The sequence below is a fragment of the Oncorhynchus clarkii genome, chromosome 11 (genome assembly GCF_045791955.1).
Source record: "Oncorhynchus clarkii lewisi isolate Uvic-CL-2024 chromosome 11, UVic_Ocla_1.0, whole genome shotgun sequence".
Classification (NCBI taxonomy): Eukaryota; Metazoa; Chordata; class Actinopteri; order Salmoniformes; family Salmonidae; genus Oncorhynchus; species Oncorhynchus clarkii.
In genome coordinates this window covers 10,297,115-10,320,931 of record NC_092157.1, presented here as the reverse complement: position 1 = coordinate 10,320,931, position 23,817 = coordinate 10,297,115, and the positions used below count along the sequence as shown (strand labels likewise).

At 42.1% G+C, this 23,817-nt stretch overlaps 2 protein-coding genes across 6 annotated transcripts in view; one reads left to right on the top strand and one right to left on the bottom strand.

Moving 5' to 3' along the window:
* Window positions 1-2,693: 2,693 nt before the first annotated feature.
* LOC139420187 (metallophosphoesterase 1-like) lies at window positions 2,694-14,901 on the top strand. The gene is made up of 9 exons (XM_071169986.1): window positions 2,694-3,343; window positions 4,092-4,200; window positions 4,633-4,736; window positions 4,944-5,024; window positions 5,179-5,287; window positions 5,660-5,740; window positions 11,323-11,445; window positions 12,946-13,086; window positions 13,969-14,901. Exons 1-9 carry the CDS (start codon window positions 3,108-3,110, stop codon window positions 14,149-14,151), a joined length of 1,167 nt encoding a protein of 388 aa, XP_071026087.1. The 5' UTR covers window positions 2,694-3,107; the 3' UTR covers window positions 14,152-14,901.
* A 495-nt stretch (window positions 14,902-15,396) lies between these two features.
* LOC139420185 (guanine nucleotide-binding protein G(olf) subunit alpha-like) overlaps window positions 15,397-23,817 on the bottom strand; it is a 62,410-nt gene continuing 53,989 nt past the window's right edge. For 2 of the 5 annotated variants that reach the window (XM_071169978.1, XM_071169981.1), the window contains exons 7-13: window positions 21,020-21,093; window positions 20,341-20,399; window positions 19,005-19,125; window positions 17,658-17,788; window positions 17,423-17,491; window positions 17,039-17,106; window positions 15,397-16,882 (exon numbers count right to left, since the gene is read on the bottom strand). In XM_071169978.1, coding sequence (XP_071026079.1) covers window positions 16,736-16,882; window positions 17,039-17,106; window positions 17,423-17,491; window positions 17,658-17,788; window positions 19,005-19,125; window positions 20,341-20,399; window positions 21,020-21,093 — 669 coding nt within the window. In that variant the 3' untranslated portion in view covers window positions 15,397-16,735. The remainder of the gene's footprint in view (window positions 16,883-17,038; window positions 17,107-17,422; window positions 17,492-17,657; window positions 17,789-19,004; window positions 19,126-20,340; window positions 20,400-21,019; window positions 21,094-23,817) is intronic. The other 3 variants (XM_071169980.1, XM_071169982.1, XM_071169979.1) reach the window with 2 other exon arrangements.

The window sequence follows — 23,817 nt, the reverse complement described above, 5'->3', positions numbered from 1 at the left end:
CTGGTCCACCCACCATCGAATATCAACTTAAATTGTTATGTCTGTTCTATGATCTATATTTCTATGATTTCAATAGGTTTCATATAGAGGATTGACATTATAGTTTAAAACAGGTATTCCCATTCAAGTCAACCTTCTCTGATGTGTGGCCCTCCAACCATCTTTGTGGTACCATTTTGAAAGTTAACGTTACAATTTCATTAATTTTTTAAAAGATTTATCAGCCAAAACATGACACACACCTTGTATTCAATAATGTGTTGTGTTTTAACCGATGGCGGGCACAACGCATATACATGATGTAAAATAGTGTCTAAGCAACAAAGTATGCGAGTATGAAAAGAATCTGAGTTTATGAGTTTTTAGATCAAATCAAATTGTATTTGTCACATGCGCCAATACAACGGTGAAATGCTTACTTACAAGCCCTTAACCAACAACGCGGTTAAGAAAAAGAAATAAGAAAAAAAATAAGAAATAAAAGTAACAAATAATTAAAGAGCATCAGTAAAATAACAATAGTGATACTATTATATTCAGGGGGTACCGGTAGAAAGTCAGTGTGAGGGGGCACCGGTTAGTTGAGGTAATTAAGGTAATATGTACATGTAGGGAGAGTTATGAAAGTGACTATGCATATATAATAACAGAGAATAGCAGAAGCGTAAAAGGGGGGGGGGGGTCAATGCATATAGTCTGGGTAGCCATTTGATTAGCTGTTCAGAAGTCTTATGGCTTGGGGGTAGAAGCTATTTAGGAGCCTCTTGGACCTAGACTTGGTGCTCCGGTACCGCTTGCCGTGCGGTAGCAGAGAGAACAGTCTATGACTAGAGTGACTGGAGTCTTTGACGATTTTTAAAGCCTTTTTCTGACACCGCCTGGTATAGAGGTCCAAGATGACTGAAAGTTTAGCCCCGGTGATGTACTGGGCCGTACACACTACCCTCTGTAGTGCCTTGCGGTCAGTGGCCCAGCAGTTGCCATACCAGGCAGTGATGCAACCCATCAGGATGCTCTCGATGGTGCAGGTGTAGAAACTTTTGAGGATCTGAGGACCCATGGCAAATTTGTTCAGTCTTCTGAGGGGGAATAGGTTATATCTTGCCCTCTTCATGACTGTCTTGGTGTGCTTGGACCATGCCAGTTTGTTGGTGATGTGGACACCAAGGAACTTGAAGCTCTCAACCTGCTCCACTACAGCCCAGTCGATGAGAATGGGGGCGTGCTCGGTCCTCCTTTTCCTGTAGTCCACAATCATCTCCTTTGTCTTGATCACGTTGATGGAGAGGTTGTTGTCCTGGTACTCCTCGTTGTTGTCAGTGATCAGGTTGTGTCGTCGGCAAACTTAATGATGGTGTTGGAGTCGTGAACGGCCGTGCAGTCATGAGTGACCAGGGAGTACAGGAGGGGACTGAGCATGCACCCCCAAGGGACCCCCGTGTCGAGGATCAGCGTGACGGATGTGTTGTTACCAACCCTTACCACCTGGGGGGGGCGGCCCGTCAGGAAGTCCAGGATCCAGTTGCAGAGGGAGGTGTTTAGTCCCAGGATCCTTAGCTTAGTGATGAGCTTTGAGGGCACTATGGTGTTGAACGCCGTGCTGTAGTCAATGAATAGCATTCTCACATAGGTGTTCCTTTTGTCCAGGTGTGAAAGGGCAGTGTGGAGTACAAAAGAGGTTGCATCATCTGTGGATCTGTTCAACCGGTATGCAAATTGGAGTGGGTCTAGGGTTTCAGGGATAATGGTGTTGATGTGAGACATGACCAGCTATTCAAGCACTTCATGGCTACAGACATGAGTCCTACGGGTCGGTAGTCATGTAGGCAGGTTACCTTAGTGTCGTTAAAGGTTGATGTGAAAGGTTAAAATTGGCATAATAATACAAAATAAATTATAATCTTCAATTATAAATTAATTTCACAACCCTGTTTGTAAGCTTTTAAATGATATCAATCTGAACCTTTAATATTTTCCAGTGATGAAGACATGGACGTCTAATTGTAGGGTGAGGGACGCAAAACGGGTCAACTTTTAGCACCTTTATCACCAAAAAAGTCACTTTCTGAGCACTTCTACAATGGGTAAATATGTATCAAAAGGAGTACTCTCAAAAACAGATTGAATTCAACTGGATTTAGTTACCCGTTCAGTACATTTCATCACACGGATAGATATTTGAATTTAGATGTGTGGATGGTTGACAAATACAAACTTTATACTGTTGCCATCAAAACAATGTAGCTAGTCACAAGTCAATTAAAATGCACGTGAAAAAGTGACACATACAGTACCAGTCAGGCTTGTATAATTACGAATCTGATCCATCTCTGATGAATATTGTGGTTCGTCCTGCCCAGTAGTTTAACAACAAGTCAAACGGGGTTGCGTTCAGTACGACAGAACGGTGTGCAACGTTGAATTCAACGAAAACGGTAGACCTACTGTATTGAACGACCAGTTGAAAAACGTTGAAATTATGGTGGATCAGAGTGCAGTTATCATATGGTGTGCTGCACGAGTTTTGCGATTTCAGATGGTCACACCTATGTTTACCAGGCCACACACACACACCAAACGGGCGCAAAAGTATGCTACCTCAAAGGCTCTCGAAGAAAGGTCCACACCGTTTTTTTGAGGAACGTTTTGTGTAAACGTGTGGTTCAGTGTAAACGTTAACGTGAACTGAACGCACTCCAGCACACACACACTCTATCTCTCTTTCTTTCACATGCTCAAACTGCATCGCGCTTAATGCCTTAAACTAGTTTTGAGGACTTTGTAGCCAAATTAATCAATAATTGCAGTCAAATATTGATATATATACAAAGTACTTTGCCACCAACAACTATTCAGCCTCCGCATTCTCTTGACTAGACATCCCACGCGAGTCATATTTGGAAGATTGCTGTCGCATGACAATCCTAAACGGACCAAAAACTATTGATACAGACGAATATGCGTATTTTTTTAGGCAGTGCATGGGTCCTCTGTACAATTCTTAAGCCGTTACGTTTATCTAGGGCAAGTTATTTTCAATGATTTAGCAGGATTTAGTTCGCCTTGTCCAGCAGTGACTGGAACAGATTGCCATTTCGTTTTTAGACATGCACGGACTGAGTTGCAAATATAAATGGGGCCTTACTTTCACTCTGTTCTTATCTGTCATTTGCGTGTTTATCTTCTGTGAATATTTGATATATTACCCTGCAATTTTGCGTTGTTCGTGGCCAAAGTTGGATAGAGACAGCGGCAAGGGAGTCCCCCCGCTTCGCGCTTTGTTTCTGTCGGATACCCACCTCCTTGGCGCAATAAAGGGACACTGGTTCGACAAACTGCGAAGGTAGGCTTTAAACTCCTATTCCAATTTCATTGCTTGTGCGTATTTGATTTTAGTTATAATATTAATTTAAAAAAATAGTTTATTTTTGTGTGTTTTACATCCCGGTAGGACTGTCATTTGTTGAATGTGTGCATTTCAAACCTCTCTTTGGTCAAAACTGTCATTTGCATCTCATATCAGATGTACAAAAAAATAAAATCTGAAAACAATGAACAGAAACAGACAGTACAAGTCCCTCCAAACACGTCCATAAATCATGGAAAGTGGGAGCTTTTTTTTAAAGGACAGGAATAGAATTAATCCTCTTAGATGGCTCAACTTAATATCAGATAATATGAAATCACCATGGCATCCAACTTCACCAGCTAGGGCACTAAACCGGATCACATCTTTGACTGCAATGCTTCATGTTCACATGGTTCACAAAATGAGTTCTAGTGGTCAGTTTCAATAGTTTTTTTCATTGGGAGGATGCTACCAGGATTTATTAAATACATTATATAGCATGATGGACAACAACACTTTCAATCAAAGGTGGTTGTATCTTGGTAGAGTTGTGGAGTCATGACCAACAGATTATCATCAGGGCCAGGAGTATTTTCTTATGAGGTCTCGCCAGGACAACTCTGGACTGTAATAGGCTAGTAATAGGCTAGTTTTTCCTAGTGGTCCTTCCTTGTGGTCTTTCCACATGGTCAGGAAATCTCCCTGCCCTAATAATAATGTACTGTACATTCCTCCCTGATAGAGAATGGCAGATGGAGAGAGCTTTCCAGACAGCACTGGGGGTCCTACAGCCAGAGGTGGTCTTCATTTTGGGAGACATATTCGACGAGGGGAAATGGAGCTCCCCAAAGGTTAGTTGATGGACACTGTCGGTTATCAGAAATGATAGACCACACACACCGCCAACAGCTAGACTACTCAGGATATGTGATAATAACATAATCTGTTGGCACACAAGGGGATGTGTGTGTGTGCGTGGATTTGAGCATTGGCCCTTCCAATTTCATTTTCCTTGATTTGATTGTCCTTGAGTTGTGACTAACCTCCACCAGTTGTGCTTTAGTAGAAACACAGACAGTGAATGGGAGTAGGTGTTTGGGAGTTCATTACATTTATTATGAGGTAATGGTATGATGTAACCTAAATGTAACTGAGGGAGGAATTAAATAACAGTAGTACACACCCTACTGTGTCTAGTGCTAGGAGGGGTTGAGGCAGATGTTGATACCCCAGCTCAAACTGTTCCTCTGTGACCATCTGAATATGCACCTTGTGTTCTTCAGGCCTGGGAGGACGACGTCCGCCGCTTTACACAAATCTTCCGACATCCCAGAGACGTGGAGCTTATAGCCCTCATTGGTAACCATGACATCGGCTTCCATCATGAGTAAGTTAAGTTCAGAAGTCTCACTGTTAAATGGAGGCTACCAAGAACATGTCGACAACGTTGTTCTCTCTATTCTCAACTAGTTCCGCTAACAATAGGGAGTTATGTTGTCTGTAGTTGGTGTGCGTTAGTAGGCCCTAGCCCTGTGCTTGTGCTCACTTTCTCTTGACATAACATTATTATTATTATTTTTACATCTTTGAACAGAATGAGCTGGTACAAACTTGAACGCTTCGAGAGGGTGTTCAATGTCACCTCTGCCCGGATCGTAACCAACAAGGGAGTCAAGTAGGTCACTTTACTGTAAATAGTGTCATCTAGCCTTGTCTCAAAATTATGCATGTAAACAGTTTAACAATGTGTTGTATGTGGTTAGTCACGTTGATGTGTAGCTTAGCTTCAATCCTTGTAGCATCATTAATGTGTGTGTGTTCCCACAAAGTTTTGTACTGGTGAACAGTATGGCCATGCATGGAGACCGCTGCCCCATCTGCGAGCATGTGGAAAACGAGCTGTACAGCCTCTCTCAGGCTCTCAACTGTTCAGTGCTGGTGATCTTAATCGCAACCATCATCCTCAACAATGCCACACACACAAACACACAAACAAAATGGGGGTTATTGGGATTTGGAAAGAAGCAAGAGATTTGAGCATTGACAAAAAAAATTAGTATTTCTCTCCCGAGTGCAATCAAGAGTCACCATATGGCTTTTGCATGTTACTCAGCGCCAACAATATGTGGGTCAAATGTTTGGAGTTAATCCCAGACTTTATTCAGTAACATCCCCAGAAATGTATTTTTGAAACGTGGTAAGCATTATGTTGTCACGAAAGAGGAAGGAATGTCCCTACACATTGTCAACATTATGTTACTCCCATTGCTAATGTGAAAGTAGATTGTAATGATATTGTGGATTTCACAGAGCCACCGGACAAGCAGCATGAGAACATACTGTCAGGAGGACATGCAGAAGTTTCCCCGCTCATCACCTATCATCCTGCAGGTACGGTTTAGTGTGTGTGTGCGTGCTTGCGAAGTGACTGAGACTACTTTAGTTAATTATAGGTCCTTGCGGTGTCATTGTACACTGAGTGTACAAAATATAGGAACACCTTCCTAATATTGTGTTCAATTTGTTGTGGGCATGGACTGCAAGGTGTTGAAAGTATCCAACAGGGATGCTGGCCAATGTTGACTCCAATGCTTCCAATAGTTGTGTCAAGTTGGCTGGATGTCCTTAGGGTAATGGAGCATTCTTGATACACACAAGAAACTGTTGAGGGTTGAAGCGAGCAGTGTTGCAGTTCTTTACACACACAAACGGGTGAGCTTGGCACCTACTACCATACCCCATTCAAAGGCACTTACATATTTTGTCTTGCCTATTCACCCTCTGAATGGCACACATACACAGTCCATTTATTAATTGTCTCAAGGCTTAAAAAAGCCTTGTTTAACCTGTCTCCTCTCCTTCATCCATTGCGGCAGGGTAGCCTAGTGGTTAGAGCATTGGACTAGTAACCAGAATGTTCCAAGTTCAAACCCCCAAGCTGACATGGTACAAATCTGTCGTTCTGCCCCTGAACAGGCAGACGGCCTGTTCCTAGGCCGTCATTGAAAATAAGAATTTGTTGTTAACTGACTTGCCTAAATAAAGGTAAAATAAATCTACACTGATTGAAGTGGATTTAACAAGTAGCTTTGGTATTTGATTAGGATCCCCATTAGCTGTTGCAAAAGCAGCAGCTACTCTTCCTGGGGTCCACACAAAACACGACATAATACAGAACATTAATAGACAAGAACAGCTCAAGGACAGAACTACATACATTTCTTTTTAAAGTCACACGTAGCCTACAAATCAATGCATACACACACTATCTAGGTCAAATAGGGGAGAGGCGTTGTGAGGTGTTGCTTTATCTGTTTTTTTAAACCAGGTTTTCTGTTTATTTGAGCAATATGAGATGGACGGAAGTTCCATGCAATAAGGACTCTATATAATACTGTACGCTTTCTTGAATTTGTTCTGGATTTGGGGACTGTGGGGACTGCATGTCTGGTGGGGTGTGTGTGTCAGAGTTATGAGTAAGTTGACTATGCAAACAATTTGAGATTTTCAACACAATGTTTCTGATAAAAAGAAGTGATGCAGTCAGTCTCTCCTCAACTCTTAGCCAAGAGAGACTGGCATAGTATTTATATTAGCCCTCTGATTACAATGAAGAGCAAGACGTGCCACTCTGTTCTGGGCCAGCTGCAGCTTAACTAGGTCTTTGCTTGCAGCACTGGACCACACAATTCGACAATAATCAAGATTGGACAAAACTAGAGCCTGGAGGGCTTGCTTTTTGGAGTGTGGTGTCAAAAAAGCAGAGCATCTCTTGATTACAAACAGACCTCTCCTCATCTTTACAACAATTGAATCTATATGTTTTGACCATGACAGTTTACAATCGAAGGTAACGCCAAGTAATTTACTCTCCCCAAATTGTTCAACAGCCACACCATTCATTACCAGATTCAGCTGAGATCTAGAACTTATTGAATGATTTGTACCAAATACAATGCTCTAGTTTTAGAGATGTTCAGGACCAGTTTATTATTGGCCACCCATTCCAAAACAGGTTGCAACTCTTTAAGTGTTTCTGTGACTTCATTAGCTGTGGTTGCTGATGCGTATATGGTTGAATCATCAGCATACATGGACACAAATTCTTTGTTTAATGCCAGTGGCAGGTCAATAGTAAAAATAGAAAAGAGGGCCTAGAGAGCTGCCCTGCGGTACACCACACTTTACATTTTTTACATTAGAGAAGCTTCCATTAAAGAAAACAATTTGAGTTATATTAGATAGATAGCTCTGAATCCACGATATGGCAGAAGTTGAAAAGCCACATGTTTTTTCAACAACAGGTTATGGTCAATAATATCAAAGGCTGCACTGAAATCTAACAGTACAGCTCCCACAATCTTCTTATCAATTTCTTTCAACCAATCATCAGTCATTTGTGTCAGTGCAGTACATGTTGAGTGCCCTTCTCTATAAGCATGCTGAAAGTCTGTTGTGAATTTGTTTACAGAGAAATAGCATTGTATTTGGTCATACACAATTTCTTCCAACAGTTTGCTAAGAGCTGGCAGCAAGCTGATAGGTTGGCTGTTTGAACCAGTAAAGGCAGCTTTACCACTCTTGGGTTGCGGAATGACTTTGCTTCCACCCAGGCCTGAGGACAAAGACTTTCCTCAAGGCTCAGATTAAAGATGACAGATTGGAGTGGCTATAGAGTCAGCTACCATCCTCAGTAGCTTTCCATCTAAGTTGTCAATGCCAGGAGATTTGTCATTTATTGATCGAAAAAATTATTTTTCCACCTCTCCCATAATAACTTTACAGAACTTGCAATGCTTTTCTTTCATTATTAGTTTTTTTTTAATGCATGAATACGGCTCACTGTTCGTTGTTGGCATTTCCTGCCTAAGTTTGCCCACTTTGCCAATTAAGTAATCATTGAAATAATTGGCAACATCAAGTGGTTTTGTGATTCGATGAAAGATGGAGTTGAATATTTCTTTCTGCCCATAATTTCATATAAAGTACTCCATTGATCTTGGCTTCATAATGCAGTTTCTTCTTCTTTGTGTTGAGTTTAGTCACATCATTTCTCAATTTGCAGTAAATCAGCCAGTCAGATGTGCAGCCAGACTTATTAGCCCCTCCTTTTGCCCCATCTCTTTCAACCATACAGTTTTTCAATTCCTCATCAATCTATGGAGCCTTAACAGTTCTAACAGTCAGTTTCTTAACAGGTGCATGTTTATCAATAATTGGAAGAAGCAATTTCATAAATTCATCAAGTGCAGCGTCTGGATGCTCCTCATTAATCGCATCAGACCAACAAATATTTTGAACATGAGTCACAGAAAAATATTTTGTATGATCTCTTATACACTATTTTAGGCCCAGCTTTTGGAACTTTGTCTTTCCTGTATATAGCCACTATATTGTGATCACTGCATCCAATGGGTACGGATACAGCTTTAGAACAAAGTTCTACAGAATTAGTAAAAATGTCATCGATACATGTAGATGTTCTGGTTCCTGTAGTGTTTGTATACACTTTAGTAGGTTGATTAATAATCTGAATAAGATTACAGGCACTGGTTACAGTAAGAAGCTTCCTCTTGAGCGGACAACTTGATGAAAACCAGTTAATATTCAGGTCCCCAAGAAAGTAGACCTCTTTGTTTACATCACATACACTATCAAGCATTTCACACATAATATTTAGTTACTGAATTAATTATCTAAGTGAGTCTCAGAAATGGCTAATAAATGAATGTTATCTGATGTTAGCAAGTTATTGATTTTATGAACCTTATTTTTAAGGCTACATATATTAAATGGGCTATTTTCAACACTTTCCTGGGTAGCTTATTAGACATAACTGAAAAGAGCAAGCAAAGCAAGAGAACAAAATATACATTCAGCAGTCCATTAATCAATTGTTGTGTGTGCTGCAGGGTTGAAGCTACGAACCCATAGGCTTGGCTCTGGAGGGTGGACAATGAGCCTCTCATAGCAGATGTAAGCAATGTCCCCACACGCTCTGGCAGCTTCTATGTTCCTCTCAAGTTCTTGGCTCTTTCCAGAACAGCTACCTTGTCCTTGAACCTCATGAACTTGAACACTATCGGTCAGGGCCTGTCACCTGGGCCGGTTGTGGGCTTTCCAGTCCTGTGGGCACGTTCCAACTCAATCTTCCTGTGGTCCATCTTCAATTTCTCAAAGATCATTTCCCTCACTTTGTCTTCAGACTCCATCCATGTCTCATGTGGAGATTCTGCAATTCCATCCACAACCATGTTGTTCCACCTTGACTGTCCCCCGATGTATCTGTCATTGTTATCATGGCCTCACACACAGATCTGATGTCCTCTCTCAATGACTTACAGATTGCTGTCATCTTGCCGTTCTCCTGTTTCAACTCATTGAGCTGACCGTGGGAGAACTGCAAACTGTTCTTCAGGTCCTGGACCTCTCTGGTCAGGTCCTCCATTCTTTTATTAGTAGAATCCACCAATATTTGGACAAAACACTTGAAGCTATTTTCTTGTTGTTGTAACAACTGCTTGTAGAACTATTTTTGTTTAAAAGATCCTTCACGTGTGAGAGAGAGACCCCACTGTCCTCAACGGTACTCCCGCAAGGTGTGGTCTTTGTCATGGTAGCTACTAAAGTAGTTTACGTTGTTACTCCTCACAGTTCCAGACAGGGCAGGTCACAGGGAAGATTGAAAACAACAAACAGCAGGGATCTAGACAGCCACAAACCCGGGACAATCTGCGGTCCCAGCCACAATGACTAACCAAGCCCTCAAGAAAACACCGCTACCTTGATATGCAGCTAGCTAGCAGCTAGGCTAGTTGAGGACTTGGATTAGCTAACACAATGTGCCATTGGAACACAGTAGTGATGGTTGCTGATAATGGGCCTCTGTACGCCTATGTAGATATTACATAAAAAATCTGCCGTTTCCAGCTACAATAGTCATTTACAAAATTAACAATGTCTGCACTGTATTTCTGATCAATTTGATGTTATTTTAATGGACAAAAAATGTGCTTTTCTTTCAAAAACAAGGACATTTCTAAGTGACCCCAAACTTTTGAATGGTAGTGTATGTCTAGTATATAATTCTGTAATTCTGTGAAGTTATAATAGCCTAAACCTGTTCCAGTTCACATCATCTCATGATGCTCAGCACTTCAAGCCATGCGCCATCAATGTGTACATCTCTCTTGCTCTCTCCCCACTGGTGAAATTTCTCACGCCTGCACTTATCTGACCAATAAAACATGTAAACTAGGGTTCCAAAGCAAGCTTCTCTATCCGTGCTAATGAGTCGAGTAAATATAATGATAATATTTTAAATAGCGATGTTGATTTCACAGGTATTTTTAGTACAACACGTTAATAACACCTGCTCTTTCCATGACATGGTAAAAATTATGATCCTTTATTGATGTCACTTGAAGATAGATTTTTTTAAAAGCCTCTCTCCTGTAACTATTCCCCAGGTTGTTGCTGTAAATAAGAATGTGTTCTCAGTCAACTAACCTGGTAAAATAAGAGTTCAAATAAATTTGAGACATGGATTGTGTATGTGTGCCATCCCGAGGGTGAATGGGCAGGACAAAAGATTTAAGTGCCTTTTGAATGGGGTATGGTAGTAGGTGCCAGCCACACCGGTTAGTGTCAAGAATTGCAATGCTGCTGGGTTTCACGCTCAACAGTTTCATGTGTGTATCAAGAATGGTCCACCACCCACAGGACATCCAGCCAACTTGATACCACTGTGGGAAGCATTGGCGTCAACATGAGCCAGCATCCCTGTGGAACGCTCTCAACACCATGTAGAGTCCATGCCCTGACGAATTGAAGCTGTTCTGGGGGGGAGGGTGGGGTTATTGGTTAGTTGCAAATGAAATCCATATTGTGTATAGCCTACCTATTATACAAAAACACCTAGCATTGTTCACTTACAGTATGTTATGTACTGTGTATTGACCTTCTGTCGGAAGCACTACCCTTTGTACCGACCTAACGATGCAGAGTGCACTGGGCAGGACGCCGCCTCTCCTGAGGAGCGACACCAGGTGTTCCATGAGCGCTATGACGTGCTATCCCAGGAGGCTTCTCAAAGGGTGAGCTTACACACACACACACACTCAGTCATATAACTAACACCTGGGGTGCAACTCATTGTCTAAAGTGGCCTCCTCTCCTTGCTTGCACCTGTTTTATTTTATTCAGGTCGTGCAGATGAAGGAGAGGAAGCCACTTTAGATTATTGAGATACAGCCCTAAGGCTCATTCTGAAGAGTGCATCTTTCTGACTGAAAACCTTAACAAATGTTGGGTCTTCTTCAGCCTTGTTCACACTGCATGCCTTAATGCTCATATCAGTTTTGTTTGTTAAGTTTGTTTTGGACAACTAACTGTACAAACAGCAAGTTACAAGTGACCAAATTGTGTGTGTTCAGACAGCAGTCATGTGATGACAAGGCTACACTAGTTGTCATAGTAACGAGGGGGGTGAGTGCAGTGATCGAGACTGATTGGTGGTGGTACTTGTGCTTCCTATCACTCAGTTCTGTAGCAAGCTAAGGTGACAATAATGCCTGTCATGGACATTTCCCAGTTGTTTTGAATGTTCAAAATCATAGTGGTAAGAACACTTTTAAAGCCTCAAAGGATAAGATGATCCAACTTTCAAAACAAGTTATTTTTGGCTAGCTACAGCAGTCCACTAGCTAGCCAGCCACAGCACTCCACTAGCCGGCCAGACACAGCAGTCCACTAGCTAGCCAGTCACAGCAGTCCACTAGCTAGCCAGTCACAGCAGTCCTCTAGCTAGCCAGCCACAGCAGTCCACTAGCTAGCCAGCCAGCCACAGCAGTCCGCTAGCCAGCCAGCCACAGCAGTCCACTAGCTAGCCAGCCAGCCACAGCAGTCCACTAGCTAGCCAGCCACAGCAGTCCACTAGCTAGCTAGCCAGCCACAGCAGTCCACTAGCTAGCTAGCCAGCCACAGCAGTCCACTAGCTAGCTAGCCAGCCACAGCAGTCCGCTAGCTAGCCAGCCACAGCAGTCCACTAGCTAGCCAGCCAGCCACAGCAGTCCACTAGCTAGCCAGCCAGCCACAGCAGTCCGCTAGCTAGCCAGCCAAAGCAGTCCACTAGCTAGCCAGCCACAGCAGTCCACTAGCTAGCTGGCTAGATAGCTGTTTAGCTTTCTAGCACATTCACTCATTTGTTTCTAAACAATTAACAAACTAGTTGGCTATCACGTCAACAGTTGAATAAAGGTTAAATAAAAGAAACATTAAAAACAGAGTAGCTAGCAAGCAACAAGATACCAACTAACAGTCTAAAACCACTTGATGACAAATAAATCAGATTTGACCGTTCAGACACAAGTCGCATGGCCAGGAATCAAATGTGTATATGACTTCAAACCACTTAGGACGCTGGTTTGAAATGTGGCTAGAAATATCTGATTCCATGTGTTTTTTTGGCTGTTCATACCGCAGGAAAAATAAATAAATAAATACGATTTGAGTCAGTTCAAACGGCCAATGTGAACACGGCTTTAGAGGCATGTGATTACAGAAATATGATGGATTCTTTTGATCCCACTTTGCAGTTACTTTGGTGGTTCCAGCCCCGTCTTATCCTGAGTGGCCACACCCACAGTGCCTGTAAGGTGGTCCATGACAACAAGCATCCAGAGATCAGCGTTCCTTCCTTCAGCTGGAGAAACCGCAACAACCCCAGCTTCATCCTGGTAACTAATTAACTACACTGAATGAAAATATAAACACAACATGTAAAGTCCCATGTTTCATAAGCTGAAATAAAACATCTCAGAAATTGTCCATATGCACACAAAAAATATATTATATATATATGTTGCAAAAAAATATATATTTGAATACACAGATACTGTGATGAGAACCTGATGCCTGTTGTCGTGCCATTCATCCACCGCCATCATTGTTCTTTTTTTTAACCTTTATTAAACTAGGCAAGTCAGTTAAGAACAAATTCTTATTTACAATGACAGCCTAGGAACAGTGGGTTAACTGCCTGTTCAGGGGCAGAATGACAGATTTTTACCTTGTCAGCTCGGGGATTCGATCCACCAACCTTTCGGTTACTGGCCCAACGCTCCAACCACTAGGCTACCTGCTGCCCCCATGTCACAAGGATCTGTACACAATTCCTGGAAGCTGAAAATGTCCCAATTCTTCCATGGCCTGCATATTCACCAGGCATGCCACCCATTGAGCAAGTTTGGGATGCTCTGGATTGACGTGTACAACAGCGCGTTCCAGTTCCCACCAAAATCCAGCAACTTCGCACAGGCATTGTAGAGTGGGAAAAAATTTCAGTCAACAATCAACAGCCTGATCAACTCTATGCAAAGGAATGTGTCGTGCAGCATGAGGCAAATGGTGGTCACACCAGATACTGACCGGTTTTCTGATCCACACCCCTAGCTTAAGTGACCATCAGATGCCTATCTGTATTCCCCAGTCACATTTCCTCATATGAACTGTAACTCTTCTTTGAAATTGTTGCATGTTACATTTATATTTTTGTTCAGTCTTCAGGGTTGGGGTCAATTCCATTTTAAATTAAAGTTTACCTCTCCCGCTCTCTCCAGGGCACCTTCTCTCCCACGGACTTCCAGTTGGCCAAGTGCTTCCTGCCAGAGGAGAGCAGCGTGGTGGCCATCTACTGTTCCACAGCCATGGTCGTCTTCCTCCTGCTCTTGGCCCACCTACATCTCACCAAGACCTCCATGCTCCTGGCCACCAATCTCATGGGCAAGCACAAGGGCTTCTGACAGTTTCCCCTAGATCGTACAGTTTGCTTGGCGGGCCGCTTTAAAAAAAAGTCCCCTGAAGTAAAGTGTGACTGAAACCAATAGAGGGTGAAATGTTCTAGGTGAATGGCAAGAGATAGGGCCTATGATTACCTGTCAAAGTAACTGTATGAGGACATCTGTGTGACCTGTCACCTGAGGCCCCATGTTCCAAAGACTCCTGTGTAGACACTCCTGACATAGAACCCAACATCACCTTTTACAGGGAGGGCCTGGGTCCTGACATAGAACCCAACAGCACCTTTTACAGGGAGGGCCTGGGTCCTGACATAGAACCCAACAGCACCTTCTACAGGGAGGGTCTGGGTCGTGACATAGAACCCAACAGCACCTTTTACAGGGAGGGCCTGGGTCAATCTGGGATAGTTTTTACTGATCAATTACGTTATCCCTCATTTCCCTTTTTAAATTATTGGCAACTTGAATGTTTTTAAATTTGATCTCTGATCTACTGGTGAATAAGCTATGGCAGGGCCATCTTTGAGCTTTTTAAACGTGACCTGGACGAAAACAGTCGAGGGAAGATGGTGACACTGGGTTTCTTATAACTGTAATTTATGCATATACAAAGTGTACATAATCTGTCATATTTTCCCGCATATTCAGTTTAGACAACCCCCACCCACCCCATCCCCCCCAAAAAAGTATTCTGATGTGCCTCTTTATTAAAATAAAAATATTTTTCCGTATTCCATAAAGGCCTGACACAAATGTATCACTCCTGCCTCCTCGCTCTCAGAATAGACTTGCACATTGAAAGCTGCCGTTCGGTGTAAAGAACAGCCCATCTAACTGGGTTCACACCTGTGGCAATGTGAAGGGCTCTCCATGTCCATGACCGACTTGATCACTACTTTCTCCTCTCATTCTATATAAGTTGATGCCTATGCATGTGTATGCATACATACGTTCTAGACATTCATAAATATGTATACACATAGGCACACACATTACTATGTATAATTGTACATATAGATTTATAGAATATATGTATATCTTTATAAATGTATATGTACATATATATTAATATAAAATGTATATGTACAATGTACATATACAATGCATGAGTGCATGTGTGTATATGTTTTACAGTACATGCATGCTTCGAAGCACACACACACACATTTACTGGCACGCGTATGTATACATCTCATACACACTTCATATCTAAAAAGTTGCTTCCTACTGTAGTAAAACAACACCAGGTTGCGATTTGGACACGTCAATTGATCTTGTAATGTATTAAAGCTGAGAATCAGAAACAAAAATTGAAATGTTCACCGTCAAAACGAAGGAGGATGAAGGCAATGTCTCTGGCTGCGACCTGGTCACTGCGGTAGGTAAGTGGTTAATTTGCATAATGTATACAGGATTTCCGTGTGTTTTTTTTTTTAACCCCTCACAAATTTTTCCTCCTTTTTTCTACTAAAGAACATTTTCCTTTTTTATAAACCAGAAAAATTGACCTCTACAGAGAGAGAGAGAGAGAGAGACGCCCTACCTGCAGTCTCTACTGTCAGATAGAGTTTGACATCAAGCTGTACAGCGCAGTCAACAACATACATCAGAGCTCAATTTACAGGTACAGCCATTATCAAGGCACAAAGATCTTCTACAAGTAGTTTTTTTCTCAATAAAGTTGTACAAAATAACATTACATTTTGCAGTCTGTACAAGATAATCAACAAAAACAAATCTATATATATATATATATATATATATATATATATATATATATAGATAGAACTCTTGCCCAAGAGGATCTAAGTAAAAAGGACCGTCTGTGGGCAAATCAAAGTGAGTGTGGTATTTCTCTTTCCATCTAGACACGTGGCAGAAAGCTGCTGCTGCTCCTACGGCCAGAGGTGCATAGGACTCAAACTCCCAGCATCCTCCTATTCTCCCACAAGCCCCACCCCCTCTATGCTAAATCTACAGCCTGAAAGCCTCGCTCTCCATCATCCTGCAATAAAATGATACAAAATAAACAAAAAGTGACAGAGTAATAAATATCACGGTGCTACATCATGTGTATACTTCCTTGACGGCATTAAGTTACCTGATACTTCTGCTGCCCACCCCTTCATCAAGTACGAGAGAGAGAGAGGTGTTGGGAGGAACCAGCATTCACAGGAGTCCATCAGATCCCTCAACTCTCACACACCCTCATAACAACTTCAGCTGGTCCAGATCAAAACAACAGAAATGACAGAAGAAGAAGACTAGTTTCAAACAAAAACAAACAAAAAAAAGGTCTAAAAAGGCTTAGTGGAATGAACAGAATAAAGGCATTGGAAATAAAAGATGAGGCACACACACAATGTCCCATCCCTGCTTAGACCTACAAAATAAAGTCAAGATGGGCCATAGATAAAATAACAAAAGGAAGGAGAAAAGTAAATAGAAAACAACAACAATGGCAAACAAAATGACAGCATTGTGATGCTTCAGTAGTTCTCCTGGTAACAGGGCCTTGTGTTTTGGGAGTGGAATCAAACTGCGCCGGGATTGGCAGAGTGCTGACTGGATGGTGGGCTGCAACCAATCACAAGAGTTCGTATTGACGCAGGTGCATCCTCTGGATGATGTCTCGGCAGTCGTTGAAGACGCGGCGGATGTTCTCCGTGTCCACGGCGCAGGTGAAGTGGGGGTAGCAGTAGTGTTTTCCGTCGCCGCTCGCCGTGCTGATCCTCTGTGGGGCGGCGGAGAGACACATCCACATTTCACTTCATTTCGTGAATTGACTGAACTGAAATGGAAATGACTCAAACCTTGAAATGGTTGACTCTTAAAGTTAACACTAGGAAACAAGGGTCTACAGTCAGTACAGAATGAAAACGATACGTACAAGGAACTCATCTCGGATGAAAAATTTGGCCCGGGTCACTTTAGGGTCCTCTCCAGGGTCTGGAACGGCTGACCACAAAGAGACAAATGTCATCAGAAGAAGGATATCATTAGGACCGGATTTAATCAGTGTAGTGCCTGATGGCAGTGCCTGCAATCAAATGTTTATATCTCTAACTACTGTTCTCCATGCTCCAAACCATTCTCATTGGACAATGGGAAGAAAGGCATGTTAATGCTATTGTTCACATACTGCAATAGAGTCCCTGGAATATCTATAAGTAATAGTGTCATAAGGTCTAAATTAGGTTGATTCCAGGGCCAGCGCAAATGATTCCATTTGATTCACATTTTCAAAAAGTGTGAGTTGCCAAAATGGGTTAACCTTTGAATACATCTTGAGGATCGGTTTGGGAGTCCTTCACTGTGAAGCAACAACAACGATGCTTCGTTTCTGGAGTGCGTGAACCTTAGGTTAGTACATTTGTATAATTTATTATGATCCAGTTCATAATATATTTTAAATAATGAACAATTATAAATGCTTATAAATATTGAATATGAGTCAAATCAACAATGATTTAAACAATGGGGTGTTTTCCGTCCATCTTAGTACCCACCTTCAGCCGGTACTGTATAGCGAACATACTCAGGGAAGTAGTCTTCAAGTTTGGATTTCCCTGCTAAGATCTTGTCAGCCAACATGTCCTGCTTGTTCAAGAACAGGATGACTGAAATGGTCCGTAGAAACCTGAAAACAAAGAATGGCGTGACTAGACAGGTATTTAAACAATCACATTTCGTCAGAGTTAGTGGAATGTGAACGGGTGGGTTTAAAAATAAAACCTCCCCATCCAACTCTCATGTTTCTGTTTCTGATTAACACCGATATCACCACCTTGACTGATTAACACTGATTTCACCACCTTGACTGATTAACACCGATATCACAACATTGTCCGATTAACACTGATTTTACCACCTTGACCAATTAACACTAAATGGGAAGCACATTTATATAGTGTTGCAATGTGTTACAGTTGGTTTGAAATGCATTTTCAGTGTATTGAAAATATATTGAAATCATAACACAATAGAATATATTACTAAATCTGGTGCGAAATGTTCAGTAGGGCAAAATTTGGGTTGGAAGAGGGCAGCGAGAGCCAGACGAGGTGACTGTGGACCAGAGGACAGAGAGCCAGACGAGGTAATTGTGGACCAGAGGGCAGAGAGCCAGACGAGGTAATTGTGGACCAGAGGGCAGAGAGCCAGACAAGGTAATTGTGGACCAGAGGGCAGAGAGCCAGACGAGGTGACTGTGGACCAGAGGGCAGCGAGAGCCAGACGAGGTAATTGTGGACCAGAGGGCAGCGAGCCAGACAAGGTGACTGTGGACCAGAGGGCAGCGAGAGCCAGACGAGGTAATTGTGGACCAGAGGGCAGAGAGCCAGACGAGGTGACTGTGGACCAGAGGGCAGAGAGCCAGACGAGGTAATTGTGGACCAGAGGGCAGAGAGCCAGACAAGGTGACTGTGGACCAGAGGGCAGCGAGAGCCAGACGAGGTAATTGTGGACCAGAGGGCAGAGAGCCAGACGAGGTGACTGTGGACCAGAGGGCAGAGAGCCAGACGAGGTGACTGTGGACCAGAGGGCAGAGAGCCAGACGAGGTGACTGTGGACCAGAGGGCAGAGAGCCAGACGAGGTAATTGTGGACCAGAGGGCAGAGAGCCAGACAAGGTGACTGTGGACCAGAGGGCAGAGAGCCAGACGAGGTGACTGTGGACCAGAGTGCAGAGAGCCAGACGAGGTAATTGTGGACCAGAGGGCAGAGAGCCAGACGAGGTAATTGTGGACCAGAGGGCAGAGAGCCAGACAAGGTGACTGTGGACCAGAGTGCAGAGAGCCAGACGAGGTAATTGTGGACCAGAGGGCAGAGAGCCAGACAAGGTGACTGTGGACCAACCTGTTATTCCAGATGCTCTTGAAGAGATCCAGTGATTCCCGGAGTCTGTTGGTGCTGTTGTCTTCCCTTATAACCATGTTATAACTGCTGCTTGCCGCCACAAAGATGATGGCCGTCACGTCTGAAAGAAATAGGAGCACAGTGAAATGAGTTGTTTCAGTACTCATTTATAAAAAAAAAATTAAAAAAAGGAAAAAAATGTAACCTTTATTTAACCAAACAAGTCAGTTAAGAACAAATTCTTATTTACAATGATGGTCAACCCCAGCCAAAACCTAACCAGGACCACGCTGGGCCAGTTGTGCGCTGCCATATTACAGTTGGTTGTGACACAGCCTGGAATCGAACCAGGGTCTGTAGTGACGCCTCTAGCACTGAGATGCAGTGCCTTAGAGCGCTGAGCCACTCGGGAGTGAGTACCAGACGCTGAGACCTTGCACACCCCATCATATAGCATGTAATACTAATGAATCCTTCCGTATAAAATGTGGAAGTGGATCCAGATATGGTATACAATGCAGAGCTACTGCAACACAGTCGTCTGTCCCGCCTCAAGACTGTGCTAGCATGTAAAGCTAAAGCCTGGGCATTATCATATGTGCTAACATGAGTCTTCCAGTTTCAGAAAAGTTTACTTGAAAAGGTTACTCGTTGACCATCATTCACCGAACCACCATAGTTACACTCACAGCACAACAATGTGGGCAGAGGAACAGCACAGTGGGGAGCAGAACAGCACAGTGGGGAGCAGAACAGCACAGTAGGGAGCAGAACAGCAAAGTAGGGAGCAGAACAGCACAGTAGGGAGCAGAACAGCACAGTGGGGAGCAGAACAGCACCGTGGGGAGCAGAACAGCACAGTGGGGAGCAGAACAGCACTGTGGGGAGCAGAATAGCACTGTGGGGAGCAGAACAGCACTGTGGGGAGCAGAACAGCACTGTGGGGAGCAGAACAGCACAGCGGGGAGCAGAACAGCACAGTGGGGAGCAGAACAGCACAGTGGGGAGCAGAACAGCACTGTGGGGAGCAGAACAGCACTGTGGGGAGCAGAACAGCAATGTGGGGAGCAGAACAGCACTGTGGGGAGCAGAACAGCACTGTGGGGAGCAGAATAGCACTGTGGGGAGCAGAACAGCACTGTGGGGAGCAGAACAGCACTGTGGGGAGCAGAACAGCACTGTGGGGAGCAGAACAGCACTGTGGGGAGCAGAACAGCACTGTGGGGAGCAGAACAGCACTGTGGGGAGCAGAACAGCACTGTGGGGAGCAGAACAGCACAGTGGGGAGCAGAACAGCACTGTGGGGAGCAGAACCGTACACAGAATCCAAACTCACCGTTAAAGCACTGGATCCATTTTCTCCTCTCGTCTCTCTGGCCGCCTACATCAAACATACTGAGAGAGAGGGACAAACCTGTTAACTTCTGTATGGGCCAATGTGTGGAAGAAGCACATTTAACTCAACCATGTCTTGATCTCAAACCTTGAGAGACAGTCTATTGGACTAGTTTTCTACATGGAGTGATGGTGCTGGAAACAGAGCCCCCTTGTGGGTAAAGTTAACCACAACACTAAACCCCTTGGCAGTATGTTGATTGGCCGCGTCATGGTGTTTCAGTGCAGATACTTTCCATTTAGTGGGGATTTGTTAGACAACCAAAATGTTAATTAGCAAAAGGAAAAGACAAAAGCCTGTTCCAAAGAAATGTTGGTGATTGACTGTAAATGGTATGATACTAATCACATTTGACTTAGCTACATTTTGTATTTTAACAAATTATGTCCATATAACAAACAAAAACCTAACACAAACAGAAGCAAAGCTTTATGCTTTTCATGACAGCCATTTAGAGACTAATTAAAAAAAACTACCCTAAACGACCACCAGGTGGGGACACTTCCACGATAACAGGAAACCACCATAGCCATGTACATACAGTACATTGTTCATACAGTTAGGACAACAGACAATGCTGTGTAACATTACAACACAATGAAGGAAAGGGAACACTTACTGAAAGTTCACTTTGTCGACTTGAAATCTTGTTTCAAAAATACCTGAAGTCAAAACTCGGCAGCGAAGCAAGTCCTGGGGTTCAAAAACAAGAGGGGCACAGAGATGAAGAGATGCACAAAAAGAATGAGCAAAATAGAAAGGAAGAAAGAGAGAATTTGAAAACAAATCAAACATGGATAAACTCCCATAACTGAGGTGAAATACCGCAGTGTGCAGTCATGTTGCCATGAGAAAAAGGTAGCCAGTGGAGCACAAACAACACTGTAAATACAACCAATATTTATGTTGATTTTCCCTTTCATACTTCAACTACTATCACATTGTTAAAACACTGTACATTGCCAACAATATAACATTTGAAATGAAATGTACTAATGTTTCCCTTGTTTATTTGCCTTTTGTTTATTGTGTATTCCATTTGCTTTGGCAATGTAAACATATGTTTCCCATGCCAATAAAGATCAATGTAAACATATGTTTCCCATGCCAATAAAGATCAATGTAAACATATGTTTCCCATGCCAATAAAGATCAATGTAAACATATGTTTCCCATGCCAATAAAGATCAATGTAAACATATGTTTCCCATGCCAATAAAGATCAATGTAAACATATGTTTCCCATGCCAATAAAGATCAATGTAAACATTTGTTTCCCATGCCAATAAAGATCAATGTAAACATATGTTTCCCATGCCAATAAAGATCAATGTAAACATATGTTTCCCATGCCAATAAAGATCAATGTAAACATATGTTTCCCATGCCAATAAAGATCAATGTAAACATATGTTTCCCATGCCAATAAAGATCAATGTAAACATATGTTTCCCATGCCAATAAAGATCAATGTAAACATATGTTTCCCATGCCAATAAAGATCAATGTAAACATATGTTTCCCATGCCAATAAAGATCAATGTAAACATATGTTTCCCATGCCAATAAAGATCAATGTAAACATATGTTTCCCATGCCAATAAAGATCAATGTTAACATATGTTTCCCATGCCAATAAAGATCAATGTAAACATATGTTTCCCATGCCAATAAAGCCCTTTGAATTAAATTGAATTGAGGGAGCGAAAAAGAGAGTGATGGAACGAGCGAGAGAGAAATAAAGAAGAGAGAGAGAAAGAGTGACATTTTCCTACACAGTGGTTCAGATGATACAGCTAAACAACATTTAACATGTCATTCATCAGTACATTAGAGCTATGTCATTCATCAGTACATTAGAGCTATGTCATTCATCAGTACATTAGAGCTATGTGATTCATCAGTACATTAGAGCTATGTCATTCATCAGTACATTAGAGCTATGTCATTCATCAGTACATTAGAGCTATGTGATTCATCAGTACATTAGAGCTATGTGATTCATCAGTACATTAGAGCTATGTCATTCATCAGTACATTAGAGCTATGTCATTCATCAGTACATTAGAGCTATGTCATTCATCAGCACATTAGAGCTATGTCATTCATCAGTACATTAGAGCTATGTCATTCATCAGTACATTAGAGCTATGTCATTCATCAGTACATTAGAGCTATGCCATTCATCAGTACATTAGAGCTATGTCATTCATCAGTACATTAGAGCTATGTCATTCATCAGTACATTAGAGCTATGTCATTCATCAGTACATTAGAGCTATGTCATTCATCAGTACATTAGAGCTATGTCATTCATCAGTACATTAGAGCTATGTCATTCATCAGTACATTAGAGCTATGTCATTCATCAGCACATTAGAGCTATGTCATTCATCAGCACATTAGAGCTATGTCATTCATCAGTACATTAGAGCTATGTCATTCATCAGTACATTAGAGCTATGTCATTCATCAGTACATTAGAGCTATGTCATTCATCAGTACATTAGAGCTATGTCATTCATCAGTACATTAGAGCTATGTCATTCATCAGTACATTAGAGCTATGTCATTCATCAGTACATTAGAGCTATGTGATTCATCAGTACATTAGAGCTATGTCATTCATCAGTACATTAGAGCTATGTGATTCATCAGTACATTAGAGCTATGTCATTCATCAGTACATTAGAGCTATGTCATTCATCAGTACATTAGAGCTATGTGATTCATCAGTACATTAGAGCTATGTCATTCATCAGTACATTAGAGCTATGTCATTCATCAGTACATTAGAGCTATGTCATTCATCAGTACATTAGAGCTATGTGATTCATCAGTACATTAGAGCTATGTGATTCATCAGTACATTAGAGCTATGTGATTCATCAGTACATTAGAGCTATGTCATTCATCAGTACATTAGAGCTATGTCATTCATCAGTACATTAGAGCTATGTCATTCATCAGTACATTAGAGCTATGTCATTCATCAGTACATTAGAGCTATGTGATTCATCAGTACATTAGAGCTATGTCATTCATCAGTACATTAGAGCTATGTCATTCATCAGTACATTAGAGCTATGTCATTCATCAGTACATTAGAGCTATGTCATTCATCAGCACATTAGAGCTATGTCATTCATCAGTACATTAGAGCTATGTCATTCATCAGTACATTAGAGCTATGTCATTCATCAGTACATTAGAGCTATGTCATTCATCAGTACATTAGAGCTATGTCATTCATCAGTACATTAGAGCTATGTCATTCATCAGTACATTAGAGCTATGTCATTCATCAGTACATTAGAGCTATGTCATTCATCAGTACATTAGAGCTATGTGATTCATCAGTACATTAGAGCTATGTCATTCATCAGTACATTAGAGCTATGTCATTCATCAGTACAT

What these genes read in the sequence shown, in the direction of transcription:
- LOC139420187 (XM_071169986.1), top strand. Translation starts at nt 3,108, where the DNA reads ATGCACGGACTGAGTTGCAAATATAAATGGGGCCTTACTTTCACTCTG. An exon ending in GGAAATGGAGCTCCCCAAAG is followed by an intron (nt 4,201 to 4,632) that starts GTTAGTTGATGG and finishes TGTGTTCTTCAG; the next exon opens with GCCTGGGAGGACGACGTCCG. An exon ending in CTCTCAACTGTTCAGTGCTG is followed by an intron (nt 5,288 to 5,659) that starts GTGATCTTAATC and finishes TGGATTTCACAG; the next exon opens with AGCCACCGGACAAGCAGCAT.